General features: G+C 42.5%; 3 protein-coding genes across 8 annotated transcripts in view; 1 reads left to right on the forward strand and 2 right to left on the reverse strand.

The window, feature by feature from the left end:
* Positions 1–656: 656 nt before the first annotated feature.
* ube2l3a (ubiquitin-conjugating enzyme E2L 3a) lies at positions 657–7,541 on the forward strand. The gene is made up of 4 exons (XM_037117689.1): positions 657–802; positions 4,978–5,073; positions 5,199–5,385; positions 6,147–7,541. The coding sequence occupies exons 1-4, from the start codon at positions 776–778 to the stop codon at positions 6,299–6,301; spliced, it is 465 nt and encodes a 154-aa protein (XP_036973584.1). The 5' UTR covers positions 657–775; the 3' UTR covers positions 6,302–7,541.
* Positions 7,542–8,845: 1,304 nt separating this feature from the next.
* Positions 8,846–15,031, reverse strand: ckmt2a (creatine kinase, mitochondrial 2a (sarcomeric)). 3 transcript variants are annotated; one of them, XM_037118323.1, is made up of 9 exons: positions 14,878–15,031; positions 12,656–12,847; positions 11,846–12,044; positions 11,311–11,742; positions 10,746–10,831; positions 10,239–10,362; positions 9,745–9,879; positions 9,403–9,528; positions 8,846–9,201 (listed from the first exon to the last, which is right to left on the reverse strand). In XM_037118323.1, the coding sequence occupies exons 2-9, from the start codon at positions 12,802–12,804 to the stop codon at positions 9,085–9,087; spliced, it is 1,368 nt and encodes a 455-aa protein (XP_036974218.1). In that variant the 5' UTR covers positions 12,805–12,847; positions 14,878–15,031; the 3' UTR covers positions 8,846–9,084. The 3 variants fall into 3 exon arrangements, with proteins under 3 accessions (XP_036974218.1, XP_036974220.1, XP_036974219.1); XM_037118325.1 differs by lacking the exons at positions 10,746–10,831; positions 14,878–15,031 and adding an exon at positions 11,015–11,100 and having other exon boundaries at positions 11,311–11,532; positions 11,647–11,742; positions 12,656–12,880; XM_037118324.1 differs by lacking the exon at positions 14,878–15,031 and having other exon boundaries at positions 11,311–11,532; positions 11,647–11,742; positions 12,656–12,877.
* A 905-nt stretch (positions 15,032–15,936) lies between these two features.
* The window catches only part of rasgrf2a (Ras protein-specific guanine nucleotide-releasing factor 2a), a 39,786-nt gene continuing 35,302 nt past the window's right edge, over positions 15,937–20,420 (reverse strand). For all 4 annotated transcript variants that reach the window (XM_037116631.1, XM_037116630.1, XM_037116628.1 and 1 more), the window contains 5 exons: positions 19,915–20,112; positions 19,754–19,833; positions 19,549–19,666; positions 19,371–19,439; positions 15,937–17,645 (listed from right to left, as the gene is read on the reverse strand). In XM_037116631.1, the coding sequence (XP_036972526.1) occupies positions 17,550–17,645; positions 19,371–19,439; positions 19,549–19,666; positions 19,754–19,833; positions 19,915–20,112 (561 nt within the window). In that variant the 3' untranslated portion in view covers positions 15,937–17,549. The remainder of the gene's footprint in view (positions 17,646–19,370; positions 19,440–19,548; positions 19,667–19,753; positions 19,834–19,914; positions 20,113–20,420) is intronic.

Here is a 20,420-nt window from a genome sequence, read left to right on the forward strand (position 1 = left end):
TCATCTATCTATCTATCTATCTATCTATCTATCTATCTATCTATCTATCTATCTATCTATCTATCTATCTATCTATCTATTCATTTATTTCAACAGTCCACAGATCAGTGTTGGGATAAATAAAGTAAGCCTAAACAAATAAATACATTAGTGTAAATATATACAGTATATAACCAGACAAATACTTAAAATAAATCTGACATTCATATTGTCAATGTGTCGATTAATTTGACTATTTACTATAATTCATATATATTTTATTCACATTTTACTGTTGTTCTAATTATTCTTATTCTTTTGTTATATTCCTTAAACTTTTCCAAATCAAATTTTAAGAGCCAGATTTTATTTGATTTGTATTGCTTGTTTGTATCTTTGTAAATCACTCTGAACTGCATTTTGTTTGAAAGGTGCTACTTAAATAAAGTTTGATTGTTTGATTGATCATAAATACATAAATACAATACAAGTGATAAAACAGGCAAAAATGAAAAAAAAGAATGAAGTGAAAGAATAAAATATAATTCCTACAAATGTTTAAATAATGTAACAGCGAAGCAGAATAAAACACAAAAGCTGAAAGTGACTGTAGTTGATTTATCTGCGCTTCCGCTCCGGACCACCTGGTGGCGGTACTGCGCCGCCGCGTCGCTTACTGACTCCCGATGATGCTCCAGAAAATTTAAAAACGCAGAAGAAGAAGTCGAAGCAGAAGAAGTCGAGGAGGAACGCAAAGAAACAGGAAGAAGACGAAGAAGACGACAGCGGCACCACAATGGCTGGGTGTAGGAGACTACTGAAGGTAAAAAATAAAACGTATCATCACATTTCACACCACTTTACGAGGGTTTGACTAACTTGTTTCGGCTCCGCGCGTGTAGCCACACACCCGTCGACGGGGGGGAAAATGAACGCAAGGGTTTTTGGGTTTTTTTTTTGTTTTTGCGTTCGTCTGTCCGACAAAAACGAAAGGATAATGACGTCCGACAGACGGTGACTGAGAGGTAACTAGTTTAACCGTAGTTAGTTTGGGAGGCCGGCGGGGCGTGACTCAGCAGTTAGAGGAGAAAACTACCGGATAAAACACCAATTCGCACGATGTGTTTATATTTTTAACTGGGGGGGGCCGCTTATAAAACTGAGAACTGTGGCGGCTTGTTTTACGCGCTGTCACCGTCTGAAGGCAGACACGAAAACATGGAGACTTTGGGGTTGGGACGTGACGTCAGACCCAAACTGGCCGATTTATCACACAGAGGAATCGATCAAAATAGTATAAAAATTAGTCCAGGTAACACCTCTGTAACGTCGTGATGGACGTCTGCGCTCGTATCTGGAACTTATTTGAGTCGACGAACGCCGAGTTAGCTTTCTGATCGTCTCACACTTGCACTTTCGGCGTGACACACAGAACCATTTTTGGTTTTGATTCGTTGGATGAGCCCGGGTGAGGAATTCCCCATGTGATCATGTTGAGTGAGGAGTCAAGACTACTACTTCTTGAATTCCTCACACGGGCTCCTCCTTCCTCTCTTTTTTTCAGTTCAGGTAAACGACAGTGAAGTGTGTACGTGTGTGTGTGTGTGTGTGTGTAAGTGATTACAGGAAGTAGAACAGTTTGTACAGATGCAGTTGATTGTTCAGGTGATATGATCTCACCTGCTCCTGTCTGCTCTCCAGCACGCCAGGAAAAGTACCAGAAGGTTATTTACATCATGAGTAATCAGCTAGTTATCTTCTAAATTATAAAACTGTCATATGTGCACCACAACACCTTACAGACATCACTGGGCAGATTAGGGATGTACATTTTTTATTTTCCTTAAATGATATGTCGGCTGCCTTAACAGCCAGTTAATCATTAATATTATATGAAATGGCCTTTGGCCTTCTTTTTTCCCCCCCACTAGAAAACTCTTTTAACCACTTATATCTGTGTTCGATGTTAAATTAGAGTACAGTTACAAGAACAAGCTACTTGATTGACTTTAAAAACACAAAATAATGACATGTGGCCCCAAAAAGATCCAACCTACACTGATGCTACTAGTAAAATGCAATAATATCAGTTTATGTGGAATTTGTATTTTTTAATAACATATTATTAACCCATTAATCATTATCATCCCTGATATGTTAATGATTAATGGATTAATCACCAAAACATGTCAGAGATGAGCATGGATACATCAAAGTATTTTTCTACAGTAACAGATTGCAGTAATTTTAAGAAATACAAAAAGACTGATTTCACGTTTTAGCCCTTTAGTCGCCTCAGTACGGGCTGGATTTTGTTGCCAGTTGTTGAACAGCGACAGACAAAAGCTCTGTAATTAAAATGAAGTCATTATTTTTTTGGTGTTATTTCATTAAACATTCAAGTAACTTTATTTTTACCATATCTGTTCTTTTATCTCCTAATGTAGCCGGCTGATTTTACATCAAAAACAGATCATGTCAGTGGTTAAAACAGTTTTCTGAGGGGAAAAAGATCCAACATGTTTCATATATTATTAATGATTAATCAGTTGTTAAGGCAGCTGACTACTGTTTTAAAGAAGTTACTTAAAATTTGCATCCCTAACGCTCACTGTTATTTACATTATTGATTATTTTCTCAATAAACAATGGTGAAAGATATCCATCAATTTTACCCAAAGCCTGAGACGACGTCCTCAGGTGTCTTATTTCTTCCACAACTCAAAGGTTGAGAAGAAGAGTCACATTTAGTTAGAAGTAGAGAAAAAAATTCTTAAATTGACTTCCAAAATTGTTGGCAATATTGTTGATAGTTGACAATAGTTATCAAGTAAATTGATAACCAATTTTCAGTCAAAATAAACAACTAGTGATGGATGCTTTTCTTTAACTCTACACTCATCCATCATTACATCATTCAACAACTTCACTTCCTGGTTACGTGCAGATTCAGGTTATTCCGTGTTGATTGGCTATGACTCGTGACGTGTAACCAATCAGATAGCGTTGTGGGCGGGACAGAGTGGTGACGACAGAGAAAGGATGCTGCATCAGAGCCGAAGTAGAGCGCTTTTAAATGTATTAATTTTAACGGCAACAGGAAGCACAAATCACTGATGTTCAGAACTTGGAAGAGGAAATGAAATATGTTAAAGGTATTTTCAGAATCTCAGTCTCTTCTGACCACCTGGGTGAAAATGTATTTAGTCTGTTGTGTCATTTAAAAAAAGAAAAAAAAAAAGATTTGTCACCTGTAATGTTGGGACTGAATATCCAAATCCACAAAGACATGATGACTAGAAATGGCATATGTTAGTTTATACGAGGTATCGCACGTTTCTCTGATGGTACTTTGTATTCATGCTTGTTAGTATTTGTCTTATATTAAACAAGAAGAACTGAGCTCTGTGAACCTGAATGTAATGTTTATACATGAGAGGAACAACTAGGATTACCCGCTCATCTCATTGACAGATTAAGAGTGTTGTACTGAAGCTCAAACTGAAATGATTAACAGATTACTGCATTAATTGACAGAAAAAAAACATCTAATTATGATACAGCTGTTGTTAAACCAAAGACAAAACCCTTGTCATGTCATTGAAGGCCATTATAACTAATAAAAATAGTGATACCTGACATTTTAAGATATCACCTGGACAAATTTCAATATGATCAAATGCTAAGTGATTGCTACCAATAGATTTAATAGTTAATAAAAGCCACATTAAGAGAATATAAGTGTTAGTAAAGATGCACAACACATTGCTCTGTAACAGAAATGAGCAGAGAACAAGACGACATTGTGCTTCACGACTGAACACTAATTGAAACCTGTGATTCTAAGATGCCCTTGTTAATGACATTACAGTAGTCATGTGAGAGGTGTGTTAGGAGAATGCACTTTGTGTCCAATAAACTGAGCGGAGCAGAGTGGACCTGACTCACTGAGGAGAAGTGATGTAACTGTGTACACAGCTCCTGTAAATCACTTCCATGCAGCGGACGTTATTCCCCCCAGTTGTTCCTGAAGCATCGCGATTGTTATCACGAACTTATCAGAAACACTCGTCGGCCTCTTTGTTGGCTCACCTGTACAGTCTGTTACAGGGGCTTTATTGAAGGTCAGGGGTCTGGAACAAATAGTGACAACAGAGTAACATTTAACTTTTCAATTAGTTTTAGTAATTCATTATTTTAAAATACTGCAGTAAAACAACTTGACAAGCGAAGGCTACCTGGGAACCAGTTTTACAACAGTATGGTCGAGTTTGCTGCTATAATTTTGCGACGACTGTATTTTTATTTATTTTATTTTTTTTAAATCTATCCAGAAACGGACTGGATATTATTATTTAACATCTAATTTTTCAAAGGGTCAGAAGAAATTCAAACTCAGAATTTTGATATTTACATTGTTAACAAGGTAATAATACAAACGCAGACATTTATTTTTCCACATGTGAATAAACGAGCTGTTCTCAGAGGAAAATAAGGTCCCAGAACACACGTTGAAGCTAAAATGGTGGCAGGGTCCGCCACATATAAACAAAGTAAAACATTATAAATTGTGTTTTCCTTTGAGGTCAGTTTAGGCAGAATAAATAACGCTGCAACAGATGTAGGCCTAATGCATCTCAACTAAGGAAAATAAAAAAGGAATCTTTTCTCATTTTAAAAGACCCTCATGGCTATTGCAGTAGAGATTACACAATTTAAGATGTGCACCTGAAGGCACCATGACTTCTCTCTGTGTGTCAAACTCCAACAGACGCAGAGATAAATCTACAGAGATAAACGACCCAGCAAACGGCAGAGACGTTCAGCAGAGTTAATATTAAATCACTTTCGGTACAACCTGGTCGTGAAAGTCTTAAGAGATCTACCTCCGTCTCCTCTTGTTTAGACGAATATGACTCATCAGTATTTCTCATTAGTAGGCTTTACTTGGCTGCACCGTTATCAAATGTCTTTTTGTCCTTTTTATTTTTTTTCAAGGAGCTCGACGATATGCGCCAGAATGGCATGAAGTGTTTCAAAAACATTCAAGTGGATGAATCAAATTGTATGACCTGGCAAGGGATCATTGTTCCTGTAAGTATTGGATCGGTGCTGCCAGAACTTCTGTTGCTTTTTAAAAACGTTAGAATATTAGTGCAACCTATTTTTGTTTCCCCAATCTACAAACTCCTGTTTTTTTTTGTGTGTGTGTTTTCTAGGAGTTCCCTCCGTATGACAAAGGAGCCTTTCGCATTGAGATCATCTTCCCTGCAGAGTACCCGTTCAAGCCACCCAAGGTCACTTTCAAGACAAAAATCTACCATCCCAACATTGACGAGAAAGGCCAGATCTGCTTGCCCATCATCAGCGTCGAGAACTGGAAGCCAGCCACAAAAACCTGCCAGGGTGAGGCCAGGGACACGCGTGAATGTCCACACTCTCCTTCCCTTCAAACTACGTTTTTGACATGACGCTGGTGTTTTTCTAAACTCTTCCCCGGAGTGGCGAGTATAAGAGCTAAGTCGTAGCATCGATTAGAGGTTTAGCGATCCATCGATCCAGTGTGATAGGTGCAAAGTAAAAACAGTTAACGATCCAGCTTTATTTTGAAAATCCACCTCCTTCCTAAACATTTAAATGGGAACGCCGCGAAGAACAAGACCATGGGGATATTAACTCCCCGTTCAGAAACAAGTCAGCAGTGTGGAAACACTTTGGATTTCAGAGAAGCAGCAGTGAGCTTTCGCTACGTCAAAATCAGCAGCTCTGGTTCAGCAATGAACGACTGGAGAGATTCTTGTTTTTGAACCACACAGTCGCATAAACAACCAGGTGCTTGGTGAACGTAGTTGTTCACATACTGGCCTATAAACCACTGGTGTAACTGGAGGATACCATTAGCTGTCACACGTTGATAACAACCTCCTGCAGCTGACATTCCTCATTGACTCCTGACCATAGTTTTATATATAAACTTGATAGCAGATGAAATAAAGATGGCGGCCATTCAAATTAATCAGAATTGCTCACCTAGCACGCAAGCGGAGGCTTAAAAACCGTGATGTGGTCGTTGTCGTTCAGCCGTGTAAAGCAGGTGAATATTTAATGGATATAAAAACAGATTTTTCTGCATTAATCTCACGTTTTCTGTTGCCTTTCTCTTCCAGTGATCGAGAGTCTAGTTGCTCTGGTGACCACCCCTGAGCCGGAGCATCCGCTGCGGGCCGACCTGGCGGAGGAGTTCAGCAAAGATCGTGCAAAATTCATGAAGAACGCCGAGGAGTTCACAAGGAAACACAGTGAGAAGCGGCCCGTTGACTGACGGCACAACACTGACGTTCACAGCTGCTGGCCTCCTTTCTGTTTCCTGTTTTAAAGAGCCCAGCCTGACTCTCTGTTCTTATCCCCAAACTACACAGAGATGCCCCCTGTCCCGCGTCCCCGCATTGTTTTAGCACTCTCCAAACCACTCCGTAATAGAGGCTTGTGTTTCTGTTTCACTTTGCCAAAAAGAAAAGCAGGACTTTTAGGTGAGTAGGCAGGCTCTGGCCTCTAGGTGTCACCCTTTGGTTGTTTTGACTTCTTTCTACTGATTTCTTTTTAGAAAAAATACGAAAAATATCAAGAGGTGGCATCCAGGAAAGTAACATGTCAGGAAAAAAATAAATAAATAAAAAGTGCTGTTCTGCTAACTTTTAAATGTGGGAATGTTTTCTCAGATTAATCATTGGCTGATGCAAACATGTTTTACAGATTGATTAAATTTTGTTCTCAAAGTTTAACGACCAGTGCGCAGCATCTAATGCTGATGTTTCTAACTGTTTTTCTTTTGTTTCCTCTTCCCTCGAGATACACTGTACTTTGTGAAGTCACCTGTCGCAGTACATGCAAAAGCAAAGTTTATAACCGGTGCAGAATTCAACATGTAATCACAGAAATCTATGAAAATGCAACAACATCGATGTTTCCTCTGACGTGTTTTTGTATTTTGAGATGAAAATTAAAAATCCTTCCACCTCTGTTTGTCCTCCCAGGTAGTGCGTAGTGTCGGTGAGCAGTATATCATGTGTTTCTGCGGGTGGGAAATCGGACTTCTCTTTATGTTTTGATCTATTACTGGTTGTTGTAATTCTCCAGGTTTCCTTTTTTTTTTTTTCTAAACTTTTGTTAATTTATGTTGTCAATTAGTCTAAGCACCAACATTAACACAGAGCTCTTCACTTCTGCAGACGTTGGCTTTTAATTACATGCAGGGTCTCTCTTTTTTATTTTCATTTTATTATTTTTTTTACCAACTCTTGTTCATCTGCTCGGCACAAAGCTGTCAATATTTGCATACTTAAGATATTAAAAGCACTGATTGGTTTTCAACCTGCGGTATGTCTGTGAACAGCAGTTAAACGGCTCTAATTGGCTTTCTTTCATTAATTACACAACATTAGCTAGGTAACGTGTCCTGATGGCTGACGAATCATGGCTCACACACATGTAAGGCAATACATCCAGCTGCCGGTGGAGCACAGACGGTGATTAATGAATAAAGATTTGCGATGGATGCTTAATCAAGTGTGTATTGTTGTGTTTATTAACTGGAGACTCTTCACTGCCTTTTCATTTTGAGATCCGCTGGAGTTTTTAACCAACAATATTAAAAACCGTCCCTGAAAATGTTTGTAAAATCAAACATGGAGCCTAAAGTAAATTTAAAAAATCTCATTTTATAGCACTGGCATGGCTTTGGGCTCTTTCAGAAGACTATAAGCTGATTTTGTTTCCCCACTTTGTAGTTGCTGCTGGCCTGAATTTAAAGATACACATCTAAAATAAATCTCCAGCTGACCTGTAAATGCCTCAGTGAGATGGAAAACACAATGAGTCCACAACATATCGTAGCATTTCTTACATCTAGACGCTGAACACGACGATTACACAGCAGGAATTAGATCACAACACTGACATATTTGGAAACTAAGAAAATATATGTACATAAAGGATTTCTGACAAAGCTGACACAAATAATTTTACTTTACTTTCAGTCTCACGAGTGTCATCAGAGAGACAAAGTAGGATATCCTTCACATTCCCTGCATGATAAATAAATGTAGGCTAACCCAGAAGTTAGCCTGGTCCTGGTTTGGTTTGGAGGATTACTGTTGAAAATAATCCGTGACAAACACAAATTTATGATACTTACACACTTTGTACATCAAGATGATCTCTGCAGATGAACACTTTATGATTTTAGAAGCGTAAATTAAATGTGTTTCAGTAAAAAGCTCACAGTTCACATCACAGTCAAATGACGTCACCACCACTAACAGTGTTACTGCACAATTACTACACAGGTTTTCTATAAACTGAACAAGTCGTGAAGTCAGAGTTAGAACAGTGTGTAACTAAAGTGTTCCTGTAAAGACAAACTAGTAAGTAGACGAGTCTCGTTTAATGTCCCCGACAACTGTTTTTAACACAGAGAAGAAACTTTATAATTAAACTGTGGGACATTTAATTATGTATTATGTTGTAGAACAAAACCTGTAAACATCTCCAGCCTGCTGTAACAACACACCTTATTTTAGACATTTAACTGAAAGAAAAAACAAGAAACTCGTCGACGTTGAGACGAGACAACATTTTCTACACCTCCTCACTGTGATACAAGCTTCTGTCTCTTTCTGACTCAGGAGTTTCTTACTGACTCAGGCTACGTTAGGATCTCTCTCGCTCTCTCTCGACCCTCAGGACTCAAACCAGCTACGAGATGAAAACGTAAGCATCCTGTTGAGTTGTGAGGTGAGGACACCACAGATCTGACTCGTGCTGACACAAACATGAGATCTGTAAATAAAGCGACCCAGGACAGCGGTCAGTGATTAATACTGTTGGTTTTATTGAAGTCAGGGTTACAGTGAAGACCTTAACTTGAGGTAGAATTCTCCCCTGTCTAAGATTAGGTTTCCCTAAAGATTTGTGATGTTTGCAGGACGACTGAAGACGTCCTCTGGAGCGGTGGACAGACGGCGATCTGCGGTCGTCCACCGCCTCCACTGGGAGACGGAGCACCGAGCTGAGAGCCGACGCCGACGGCTCGACGAGTCCCGGCTCTTACTTCCTGAACTGAGTGATGGGAGCGGGGACTTTGATGTCCTGTCCCCTCTCCAGCCTCTTCTCACACTCGATCAGGTAGTTGACCCCGTCGACCAGCAGCTGGACCAGCTCCACCTGAAAGTACAACCAGCATCGTTCACTTTCTGCAGCAAAACAGGTCGACGATCCGAGAGGGTTCAAGATGTTACGTGTTGAAACGAAGATCTTACAGAATAACGAGAAACAGTGAAACAAACAATATCTGCTAAGTTCCACCACACACAAGGACTTTTCATGTCAATAAATTTTGGTCCTCAGCGTTTGCTGGACCCTCACCTCAGACTTTCCCAGACGGTCGTTGTTGGAGATGTCGAAGGTGTCTCCGGTGGCGGCTGTGTCCACGCCTCCCGTGCCTCTCTTCTGCAGCCGCAGGTTGTCGAGGATTTTGGAGAAACGTGAGTCCTGCAGAGTGATTTCAAACATTTAAGATCTTGTCGTAACCACGGAGGGGGAGGGGGATAGTTAATTTATCCCCAGGAGCACAATATGCAAAAGTGAACATGATCCTGATTCCTGACTCTGCTCAGCTCCAAACCCTCCTGAAGAAGTACATCTTTAAAATGGAGGCATGAATATTTACTTAAAAACTCAATGTGTGTGTGTGTGTGTGTGTGTTACCTTGCTGAGTTTTGGCAGGCGTACGTGCACGCCCGCCCTGAGGCCGGTGCCCAGGTTGGAGGGACATGTGAGGATGTAGCCCAGACGCTCGTTCCACATGAACTCCCAGCCTCTCTCCTGGATCAGGTGCTCCACCTGGTGGGAAAATCACGAGGTCAGAGACGAGCACAGAGAACAGCTGATGTTGACAAGCTTAAAAGTCTTTGACATGTTTAACATAAAACGTCTTTATTACAACTGACTAAGGATAGCTGGAGACTTCCTGACATCACCAGCTGTTTTGCAGCAACCAAAACTGGCGATTTAATCCAAACCATGTTGTTTTTTTATCTCTAACAACATGCTTTTTGGTGTTTAAACCTGAGCAGATCATAAAAACAGAGGAGAATTCTGCCTAAACAAACAGAAAGCTGCAGTTTTTAACTTTTCCCTGGTTTAACTTTCACTCTGACGACCGGGTTGCACATCAGCGTCATGCATCATCTCCACCGTACCTGCTTGAGTCCTCTGCAGAATCTCTCGAACACTCTCTTCATGTTGCCTCCCTTCTCCATGGAGATGACTCTGGTGTGGTCCTCCTCGTTCACCCAGATCAGGAAGGTCTTCTCATTGTTGTGCCTGAGGAGAACCAGCTGAAGGAAGTCAATAAAGAGCTCTCCGGGCGAAAACACTCTTTTCATTAGGACGAGGTGACTCACGGTCACACAGGACCCGATTTCGTAATTCGTAGACGCTTTAATATTCATGCAGCTCGATGTGAGAGACACATGCATTTGTAATGCACAATAACACACCACACGGGACGCACAAACACAATTTCCTGTTGGTATTTTTTGCATCGAAGGCAGAGCAATAACTGGATTATTCTATCGGGTGTCAGAGGAGGTAGGAAGATATTAAAATATATCACTGTTGATGATATAAATATATGACTGATGTGGATCAGGATGTGGATGTTAGTTCACACAGCAGACATGCAGGAGGAGCCGTGTGGACCCTACCAGATGCCCCTGGCGTCTGGCCAGTCTCGGGCCATAAAGGCACATGTCAACAGTGGAGAGACGGGCTTGTCAAACAGGAAGTGGTCCTGAGGGTGGAGGTGGAGACGGGTGGGGGAAGAAAACAGGAAGGAGGACGTTAAAGAGGAGAGGAAGGACTTATTTCTGACGTTGGGAGAGAGACAACTGAATACAGGTGAGGGAGGACTTCACAGGCTCTACATCTGCAGCTCGGGGGGGGATGAGGTTTCACTAAACTGTGTCGGCCTTACCAGATCCCTCTGGAGTCGGGCCAGTCTCGGGCCATGAAGGCCGAAGTGAGCAACGGAGACACGGGCTTGTCAAACAGGAAGTGATCCTAATGTGGCGCAGCGTGAAACAATCAGAACAGAAATCTCAACGACCGAGGACAGACGCGGCCTCGCCATCATCACTGCGACCGCTTTCGACTCTCCAATATGATTTTTAACTTGTACATTTATTATGTCTCGTGTTTTAATTCTAGTCGGGCAGCGGTTCAGGACGCCTGAAGGTCACACCAAGATAAAACTAGGAGGGTTGAACTCACATCGATGAGCTGCTGCTGCTCCTTCTCCGTCATGTCTCCCAGGCTGTAGTAGCGTCCGGCCAGGTCTCCCTTCAGACCGGCCAGGGCCGTCACCACCACCCGCTCCACCTCGCGGCGCTCGGCCCTCGAGCAGGCCGGGGGGAGGCTCAGCCCGCGGATGCTGCGGCCGGTACGGACGCGAGACGACAGCACGTAGTTGTCATCAAATACGCCATTGGTGATCTGGAGGTCCACACAGGAGAGAGAGACAGAAAGAAAGATGTTATTGTTTTTTTTATAAAAGGTGGAGCAGCAGACGGATGGAGGGATCTGGGAGGGACGGTTTGGGTCGGACACCTTGGACGCGTCCAGGTCGGTGGGGTGGGTCATGGTTTTGGGGTCGTAGCCGTTGTGCCTGTCTTTGATGACGGGGTCGAAGAGTTCAGCAAACACCTGCAGGGACAAAACACAAAGTCAGAGGTGAAGCTCTGAAACAAATCTCTGGACCCGCACGATAAATGAGGCGCGACAAACTGCGACCTTCGACCCCTCTTACCTCGTAGCTCTCCTCGTCACCAGCCACGCAGCCCACCGTCTTGATGAAAGGGTGTCCCGGGTTGTCCACTCCGGTCTGGATGCACTGGTCCAGGGTCCAGTTGTTGGGGGTGAGCTTGTCCCTCAGTCGGGCGTAGACGGCCGGAGTCAGAGCCGAGGCCATGCAGTTGTTGTGTTTCCTCAGGTCGGGGAAGTCGGAGCTGACGGAGAGGAAGAGGTGGAGAGATTTTTAAACTTCGGGGGCGATTGATGATGAGACCTCGGGGATATTTCTTTGGGACATTTGCAGCCATGTTTTATAAAAAAGTTACATTTCCTGAAGGAGCTTTTATATAAAACCTGATTTTTGTGGATACTTGTGACTCATGTACAGTCGCCGGTCGTTACTCTGCGTGTATATACAGACTGATAGTGTTTAAAACGAGGAGGTGAGAGAGTCAGTGAGTCAAAGGTAGCGTAGTTGAAACCTGAGACGTCAGCGATACTGCAGTCCGGCTGCCAGCGCGGCTGCCGTGACCTCATGTGCTCTTTCACACAAAATCCCTCACGGTTACACTGATCCTTAAAATGTGTCTGTCTACTGTACGGTTCTGATCGGACACATGAATGGGTTCATTAACGGTCCACGTTTCTGTCCTGGCGTCACCTTTCAGTTGCAGAAACAAAGTGAAGCCTGTCGTCAGCCTCTGTGTTGGCAGATAATCGAGGTCATCGCCCTTCATACCTCCTTCTTATAATCGACATTAATTCACCTGCTCGGCGAGGTGCTGCACCTTCGTGCTGCATCTGTGGAGGTCACTCTGTCTCTCACCTGGGAGGATAGAGCATCTTCTTGGCCTCGGCAGCCAGGGTGCTGTTCTCGCTCAACAACAAGCCGGTGGCCACGGTTCCCGCGCCCAGACTGGCCAGCAGCACCGCCGTGTTGCGGCCGGAGATCAGACGGGTGAAGGTGCTCGCCATCTTTGTCCGCTGGTTTGTAAAATCTCTGTCAGAAGCAAAAGAGCTGGAAAGAAAAAAAAAAAAGAGAGAGAAAAGACAATTTGATTAATGAAACGCTCTGCAAATGTCCAAGGTCGAGGAAGCTAGCTCGTTAGCTCGTTAGCTTGTTAGCTCATTAGCTCGTTAGCAGTATGAACTGCTCCTCAGAAGATAATGAGCGACACCTGGCAGGATGGAGGCTTAGTCGTCCTGTTTTAGCTTTATTGGTTCAGTTAACGTATTTCCTCTCAGTTTAGGGAGAGAAGTTCTGGTTCCTGCTCTCATAACTCTGTTTAGATTTGATATTATTTGGAATTAAACATTCAATTTCTTTTGCACGCTTGTACTTCGTGTGCGTCCTTCTTAAACATGTTGCTGACACTTGAGCACATTTGTTACCAGATACTTCAGCACTTTTACTCAATTAATATTCACATGGGTGAGGTAATACTTTAACACGACACTTTTACTCGACTAGCTTTTAGATGTTTGGATTATTATTATTATCTTTGCGACCATCCTCTGTGTTTTAAACTCCATGTAGGTCTTTTAATTTGAAAATCTGAAAGGCCTTTCAAATATTTCTTGCTTTTTTTAATACACATTTTATATTTAGCAGTCTTGACTTTTGTACTACTTGTATTTTTATTCTTCCTCTGCTGCTGTTAAGCGCTGAGGTGAACTCGTGTCGGTGGATGTTATCCTCCTCTCCCACTTCGACAACCCCCTTCACACAGACACCTTTTTGTTTAATGCAGTAACGAGCTTACAGCCGGTCGGGGGCCGCGGCAGATGCTCTTAGCCTCTTAGCATTACCAGTCCGCCGCCCACAGCACGGCTGGTTTCATGGTTTCATACCGGAAGACGTCTGCGTTAAGCTCACAGGAAAGACTTTTACAGACTGTGTGCATCCTAAATATCGTCTGAATAGATTTAGAAGTAAGAATTTGAAACCTGAATGAAAGTTTTCACTCAGTGAGTGGAAGGTCACGATCCGGGTCGTCCTTCACAGACTGTGTCTTAATATAGGTGGAGGCTGTGAGGACCATCAGGACTCTGTTAATCCTGGTCCAAGAGGAGACGGCTGATCGGTCTCCTGCACTCAGCTGATGAATTAAAGACATCAGGTGACGTTTTATCTCCTGAATTTTCCCCACTGACTCGTTCCCCCTCACTGTGTGGAGGTCAGTGTCTTTGGACTTTGGTGGGAACATTATTTATAGATCACTGGAGGGCGGTTCTGCTGCCAGGACCCGGTGCCAAGAACCAAGCCATCTCTGGCTGACAACGCAGTGACATTCTGAACTGGTCACAAGACCGGACTCATGAAGCCAGGACGGACCGCGGGATGGAAACAGGCGCCGACAGGCAGGTGAAGGACGTGGAACAGCAGAAAACGAAGGACAGAAGTGAGGAAACGATCGACTGACCCGACTTTTACTCTGGATGAGAAGTCAAATTTAGACACCGGTGGACATCTAGGTCATTCTGTGCTCTGCTAACCCCCGCTGACTGATACTAGATCAGATCACATGGTCTTACGGTCAGGATTAAAACAAAACCACCACAGACCTCAGATCAGCCTGCCCTCCCCAGAGCAGCGTGACCTTTTAACTCTGGAGTCTACGTGCAGCTTCGTCCTCTCCGGAGGACACAGACGAGTTTACACTTCATCAGGTGTTTCAAATTAAACACTTAGTCAGAGTTTTAAAAGTAGATGTTCACGGTCAAAGAGCACCAGAGAGACTCTCACAGGGACTTTTGACTGCAGAGTTAGAACCTCTTTTAATCTCATCTCCCTCTGTGTAGTGTTTTATCAGCTTTATATCACCTTAAAGTCACCACATCCTGCCTCTACCTCTCCTGTTACACATATATTGACATTTAAAACATGCACTCACAGGTAAACCCCCTCAGATTAACTGTAAATGTCAAAAAAAAGGAGTACATCAGCACTCAAGCTTGTAGCTCTCATGCTGCACAAATGATTTAACAGACTCTGATGTCTACGTTAGCGTCTCTACAAGAGAAATAAAGGAAAAGGAGGTACAGTACCTGAAGGAAAGCTGCTCTGCCTCCTTGCTGAAGGTCTCTTCTTTAAGAGCTGGTCCCTCTCCTCTCTCGGGGGGCTCCGCCTCCTCGTCTGGGATTACAAACCGGAGGCCAATCAGAAGTTCAGAGACAAACCTCGACGAACCAATCGAGGGCCGGCGGCGTGAGCTACAACCGCTCAGACCGCCGGTCCTGTTGAGCCGTGATTAACTATGACCACCGAGGGTCCGATGTCACTGTCCAGTTTGACCTTGATATTTCCAGCCACACACACACACACACACACACACACACACACACTTCCTCATTACTCCACTTACTCACTGAGAGCTTTACACACAGCCACTTAAAAAAAAAACCACACAAATGGAAATGCAGAAAACAAATCTGACAGCAAATTCAAACAACACAACCGAGTTTTCGAGTCTCTTGGAAACTTTTGTTTTTTCCAGCCTGTCCGCATCAGAAAAAAGTGAAGTATATGTCGACCGTGTTGGACGTTTATTACGAACCATATGTACATTTGTTAGGCAGCGACCTCTAGTGGCCGCAGTACTTATTGCAGCAGCAAAGGAGGAAGTCAGATAAAACCAGAACAGATTATAGAAGCTATTTGCAGTGTGTTTCTGTATTTGCAGTGCATTTCTTTGTCTTTAGCTTCTTGCTTTTGGCTTGTAGATTTTCTCGACAACTGGTTTCTTCTTTCTTCTCCTTCCTCTTCTTTCCTCTGCTTCCTCTTCCTCCTTCTTCCCTCTTCTTCCTTCTTCCTCTTTCCTCCTCTTCTCTCTTCTTTATTGGCATGAAAGTTTAAATAACAATATTTTCAAAACATTAACATTAACACAAACTCCTCTCCTTCCTCTTCTTCTTCCTGGTTTGCAGCCTTTACTTTTTCTCCTTTACCTGCCATGCATAATGCAGCCTATACCACCAAGAGTTTTCCTGATAAGATGTATTTAATCTAATTTAATTTGTCGATCTGTTCTCTGAAGATGACGTGTGTTCAGCTCCAGTGAACCGATCATATCCTCCTCTATCGGCCATAAAAAAAGAACTTGTAGCTACATTATAAGTCACATTTTTTGCTTTTATTGTGTGTAAATATCTGTACATTACACAGAGAAATTCATGGAAAAATACAACAGCAAAACTCGGAATTTCAGAGAATACAGGAATGTAAGAAAGCGAGGGTTTTTATATACTAAACGCACTGACGCGAGTCCTGACGTCAGGAATGTGCCAAAAGAAAGTGAAGCTAATAAAAACTCACAAGGGAAACAATAATCTGACGGACGTCATGCTGAATTCATGCTAAGAAGTTTAGAGTCTATTGACATTCTTTACAAATCAATAGTGCAAATATATATATTACTATTATTCTAATACAGTCAACAAGGTTTAAAATATAACCATGATAAAATAATCACATTGACGAGGAACTAATAATAATAATAATAATAATAATAATAATAATAATAATAATATGTAAATTAAATGTATCTGTAGGGGTTTGTACCATTTGAGAAACTTTTCAGGCCAAATCTGTTTAAAAAGAGCAGAAATCAGATTTAAATTATATATAAAACGAATATTACAAAACTGAAAACACGCGATTTGTAATGAAAACTCTTTTTGATTGTCAAGCAAACGATGGAAGAAAATAATAATTCAGATTTTAACCATGAATACAGCTTCAGATTAGGAATGTGTGTAAACTCACAACGTTGTTTTATTTTGCTCTAACATGCAGAAACATGAAGTATCGACTGTGATATATTTCACTTCCCCTGTGATTGTGTGTCACAGACGTCTTTAATTGAAAATCTGGTTTAAAGACCCTCAAACGTCTCACACGATCAATTACAAAAGAAGCAGCTTGAAAATATTATTTTTTTCACTTTTGAGTGAGAGCCGTTAAATAATAGATTATAGATTTTTTTGGTGACTGAGAACAAGCTGTAAACACCAAACTGATTTATTTACCATCTCAGATTTTCATTGTGTACATTTGCGAGTTTAAACATCGTCAGATTCAAAGGAAGCGACCGACTTTGAGTCTCTTTTAGCTCCGTGTTTGGTCTCCCCCACCAATTCTTCTTCCTCGTGCTAAATGTTATGATCACCAGCTACTCTCCTGTTGTTCTGTTTTATCTCCGTCATGTTGTGCTGATCAGGTGACGTACAGCCTGTTTATCAGAACCACACTGGATGTTTTTTGGGCCAGTACCGATGCACATGTTAGGGAGAACAAACCCGTTTTGTCCCGCTGCTCCACAGCCACCAAAAGAAAACTGGTGCAAGTTAATGATCGTACAAATAATGTAAAACTGGAGATTTTCACGTGAAAGACTACAGAGGCAGATCGATTGGTATTTACAGTGTGATAGCAGCAGCAGGTAACTTTCCCAGTGCCATGTTCAGTAGCTAACATGGTTGTTTTCTACAGTCATTACTGTTCAATCGTATGGCAGAGTCGTGTTGGTTATACACTTCATTCTGGTCACTAAACACACACACACACACACACACACACACACATCAGATGTTCATTCAAGGCACGTTGTCTCCTGAGTTTCCTAAGCACAAATACCGGCGGCGTTGTGTTAATTCATGACTGGTACTGTAAGACGGCGAATGTGTGAACGCGTGTTTTGAGTTTAAAGTTGTGCAGTGAATCAGCCAGGAGGTACTCGAGGTTCGATCTTTAACGAGAGCTCGTAGAGGGTGTCTTCATCCATCACCAGGGTCTTATCCAGGAGGAACTGAGTCACCTGGAGGACGAGAAGAAGAAGGAAGATCGTTCGCAGAAATAATGTCATGTTACTGCAGAGTTTCTGCACATGTGAACACGTCACATTTAAGACCCTTTTCAACAAAATTTAAGGCTTGTGTGAGGAAGTGAGGAAAAATGCAGCCCCAAAATGTGTGTGTGTGTGTTGGAGTTGAGCCGGATGAACTTGGTGATAAATACGTACAGAAGTGTGCGATAGTGTGACTCACTGGAGACTTTTAGGAGCCAACTTAAGTATCCCAGATTTTCAAGCTTTCACACCGAGAGTTTCCTCTTGCAGAGCGTTCACCGCGCTTCAGATTCATTAATTTACGGTTTTTAACCAACTGAATTCTGGTTGTTCAAGTTGACGCTCAGTGTGTTTACATGACACTCAAGAAAACTGAATTACTGTGTTAGTCCGACTACGGTAGGATTTTTAAAGATGCATGTTTACACTTTAGTCTGACTGAAATCGGACTGGGTCAGATTTCTCATAGATTATTAGACTGACAGTTGCTTTACTCCTGCATGTGTACGTTCCATCAGATCGAGAGCTGTGAGCCGGAAATAGAAGGACGGCGATGGCGTCTTTCCTCCGAAATAACCGCAAGCAAGAGCGCCACTGTGCATCTAGTTTGTGTAATTATCATGTACAAAGATGTAGCTTCTCCTCGCCATCTTTCTCAAATGCCGAGGTAGCTGGTGAAGTAAAGGGGTCAGCCGGAGGTGTTTCTATTATCACTAGTTGAAATGGGTACAGCGCCACCTAGTGTACCGGGGTATGACTCGCTCCGGCCAGTAATTCGATTTTCTCACCGGCATGTATACTCGGGTAATTGCAGTTGTCTGATTGAGCAGCATGTAGTCTTAAATTTACACTTTCCGAAGTCTAAGGATCGTATCGCCTTTGCATCCTTGTTGGCACGTAGAAGGATTTTGTTGGGGTGAAAGTCGCCGTTTGGCTTCAGGACCTCATGCTGTACTGAGACCTGGTGAAAATGAAATAGAATCTGAGGGGAACACCTGAAAAAATGTGACTCTGTTTGTGGCTGTATGATTAGTAACAAAGCTAAATTAAAGACACTACAGGACAAAAGAAACGCTCACCTCTGACAAGTTACCTCTCACTAATTTTCACTTCCCTCTCTGCCTCCCTCTAACCTGACAGTGCTACTTCTCTGTATGTTGTGGTTTTCTGTGCACTTTACTTTTTGTTTATCTGCTTACGATAAAAAGGAAGGATGTGTATCACTTCTCACTTTCATGGATCTGTAACAACATTATGTAGGACTGGGTGGAGGGAAGAGGGGACAAGTGGTGGTTGTTGTTGTTTGTGGAAAAGAAAAAGTCCTTATTTCTCATTGTTTGTGCAGCCAAATGAAAAAAAAAATGTTTTACACTTTCTCATAGTTGTAGCAGATTCCTCAGTCAAAGTCTTTCCAGAACAGAACAGGTGAAGTGTACGGAGATAAATTCCAATCAGGCTGTTGGCAAAAATGCCACTTACGTTCCTGATTACTTCAGAAAAAAGAACAACACACAGAACTAACTCTGAATCTCACCAACACATTTCCCCAAAACAAAAAACGGAAGAAACGGAAATGTACATATTTAAGACCTATATGCAAAATATGGATGTATTTTAGACTTTTTAAAGGCCTAAAATTGAGAATTTGAGCCTTTTTAAAGACCCTGCAGAAACCCTGTGAAGGTGTTTACTCACCTTGGGTTGGTGCTCTATCCTGTAAGGTGCTTGCTGGAACTGGCGAATCTCCCGGATGATGTGAGAAATCTGAGCCGCCAGAGATCAGAGAGTTAATGGAGAACACAACGACGGAGCCACTGTGAAACGGTGGATAAATTATTCTGAGCGTCACGGGAATGAGGGAAGAGTTTCTTACCATCCTCATCTTGGAGAAGTTGACGAGGCCCTCCTCCGTGAAGTTGGGCGTTCCCTCCTCGATGAAAGCCAGGTCGGTGAGGTACATGCCGAGGTACGGGACACACGGAGGGTTGCAGCTACGAACACAGACGCAGCGCACAAATCAGACGGGTGTTAAAAAGACTGAAACAAAAATCGCTGCGTTTTTCTCTGCGGCATTTTACTTTTTCAGCGTCTCTCTGAGGTTCTTGAACCTCCCCTCTGATGACACCGTCTTCTGCAGCCGGTCCATCAGCGCCTTCGTCTGAAAAGACAAAACAAAAATCATCAGGAATGTGTTCACTGTTATTTCCTTCACAGCTGTTTTAAATGAACGGATTCCAACCTGTTTGCAGACTTTGGCCCACGTCTTCTTCAGCCTGTAGATGGCGCTGCGGTTCAGGGCGGAGGTGATCTCCAGCACGCCGTTGTAGTTGTTGAGGCAGCGACAGATGTCGGCCACTGCCAGCCACTTTTCTATGGAGCTGGCTCTGGAGCCCACGTCGGTGTGGGTCATTATCTGAGACGCCACCAGGTTACTCATCTGAGAGGTGAGAGGGAGGCGAACATGTCAGCTGATCTCCAACACTCAGATCAGCAGCTGCACAAAATTAAAGCAGGCTGATTAAATTCCGGTTTTGTTTGTTGTCGAGCACTAAACTGAGACGTGCATCTGATATTCTGTCCATCCAGTTTATATCAGACATATCAGAGGTAAATACACAGAGAGATGTCAACCATTAATGATTTTGTCTATATCATAAAGTTAAAATATTAAAAATGTCCAAAATCCAGAGGAGTTAAAAGGATGTAAAGATTCTGTGAGATAAAAATTCAGCACGACAGGAGAAG

This window comes from Acanthopagrus latus, chromosome 12 (genome assembly GCF_904848185.1).
Source record: "Acanthopagrus latus isolate v.2019 chromosome 12, fAcaLat1.1, whole genome shotgun sequence".
Lineage (NCBI taxonomy): Eukaryota > Metazoa > Chordata > Actinopteri > Spariformes > Sparidae > Acanthopagrus > Acanthopagrus latus.

Coding starts and splice junctions, on each gene's coding strand:
- ube2l3a (XM_037117689.1), top strand. CDS start 776: ATGGCTGGGTGTAGGAGACTACTGAAG. Junction 5,074..5,198: donor GGCAAGGGATCATTGTTCCT/GTAAGTATTGGA, acceptor TGTGTTTTCTAG/GAGTTCCCTCCGTATGACAA. Junction 5,386..6,146: donor AGCCACAAAAACCTGCCAGG/GTGAGGCCAGGG, acceptor TTTCTCTTCCAG/TGATCGAGAGTCTAGTTGCT.
- ckmt2a (XM_037118323.1), bottom strand. CDS start 12,804: ATGGCGAGCACCTTCACCCGTCTGATCTCCGGCCGCAACACGGCGGTG. Junction 10,363..10,745: donor CCAGACGCCAGGGGCATCTG/GTAGGGTCCACA, acceptor GGTTCTCCTCAG/GCACAACAATGAGAAGACCT. Junction 9,880..10,238: donor TCTGCAGAGGACTCAAGCAG/GTACGGTGGAGA, acceptor TTTTCCCACCAG/GTGGAGCACCTGATCCAGGA.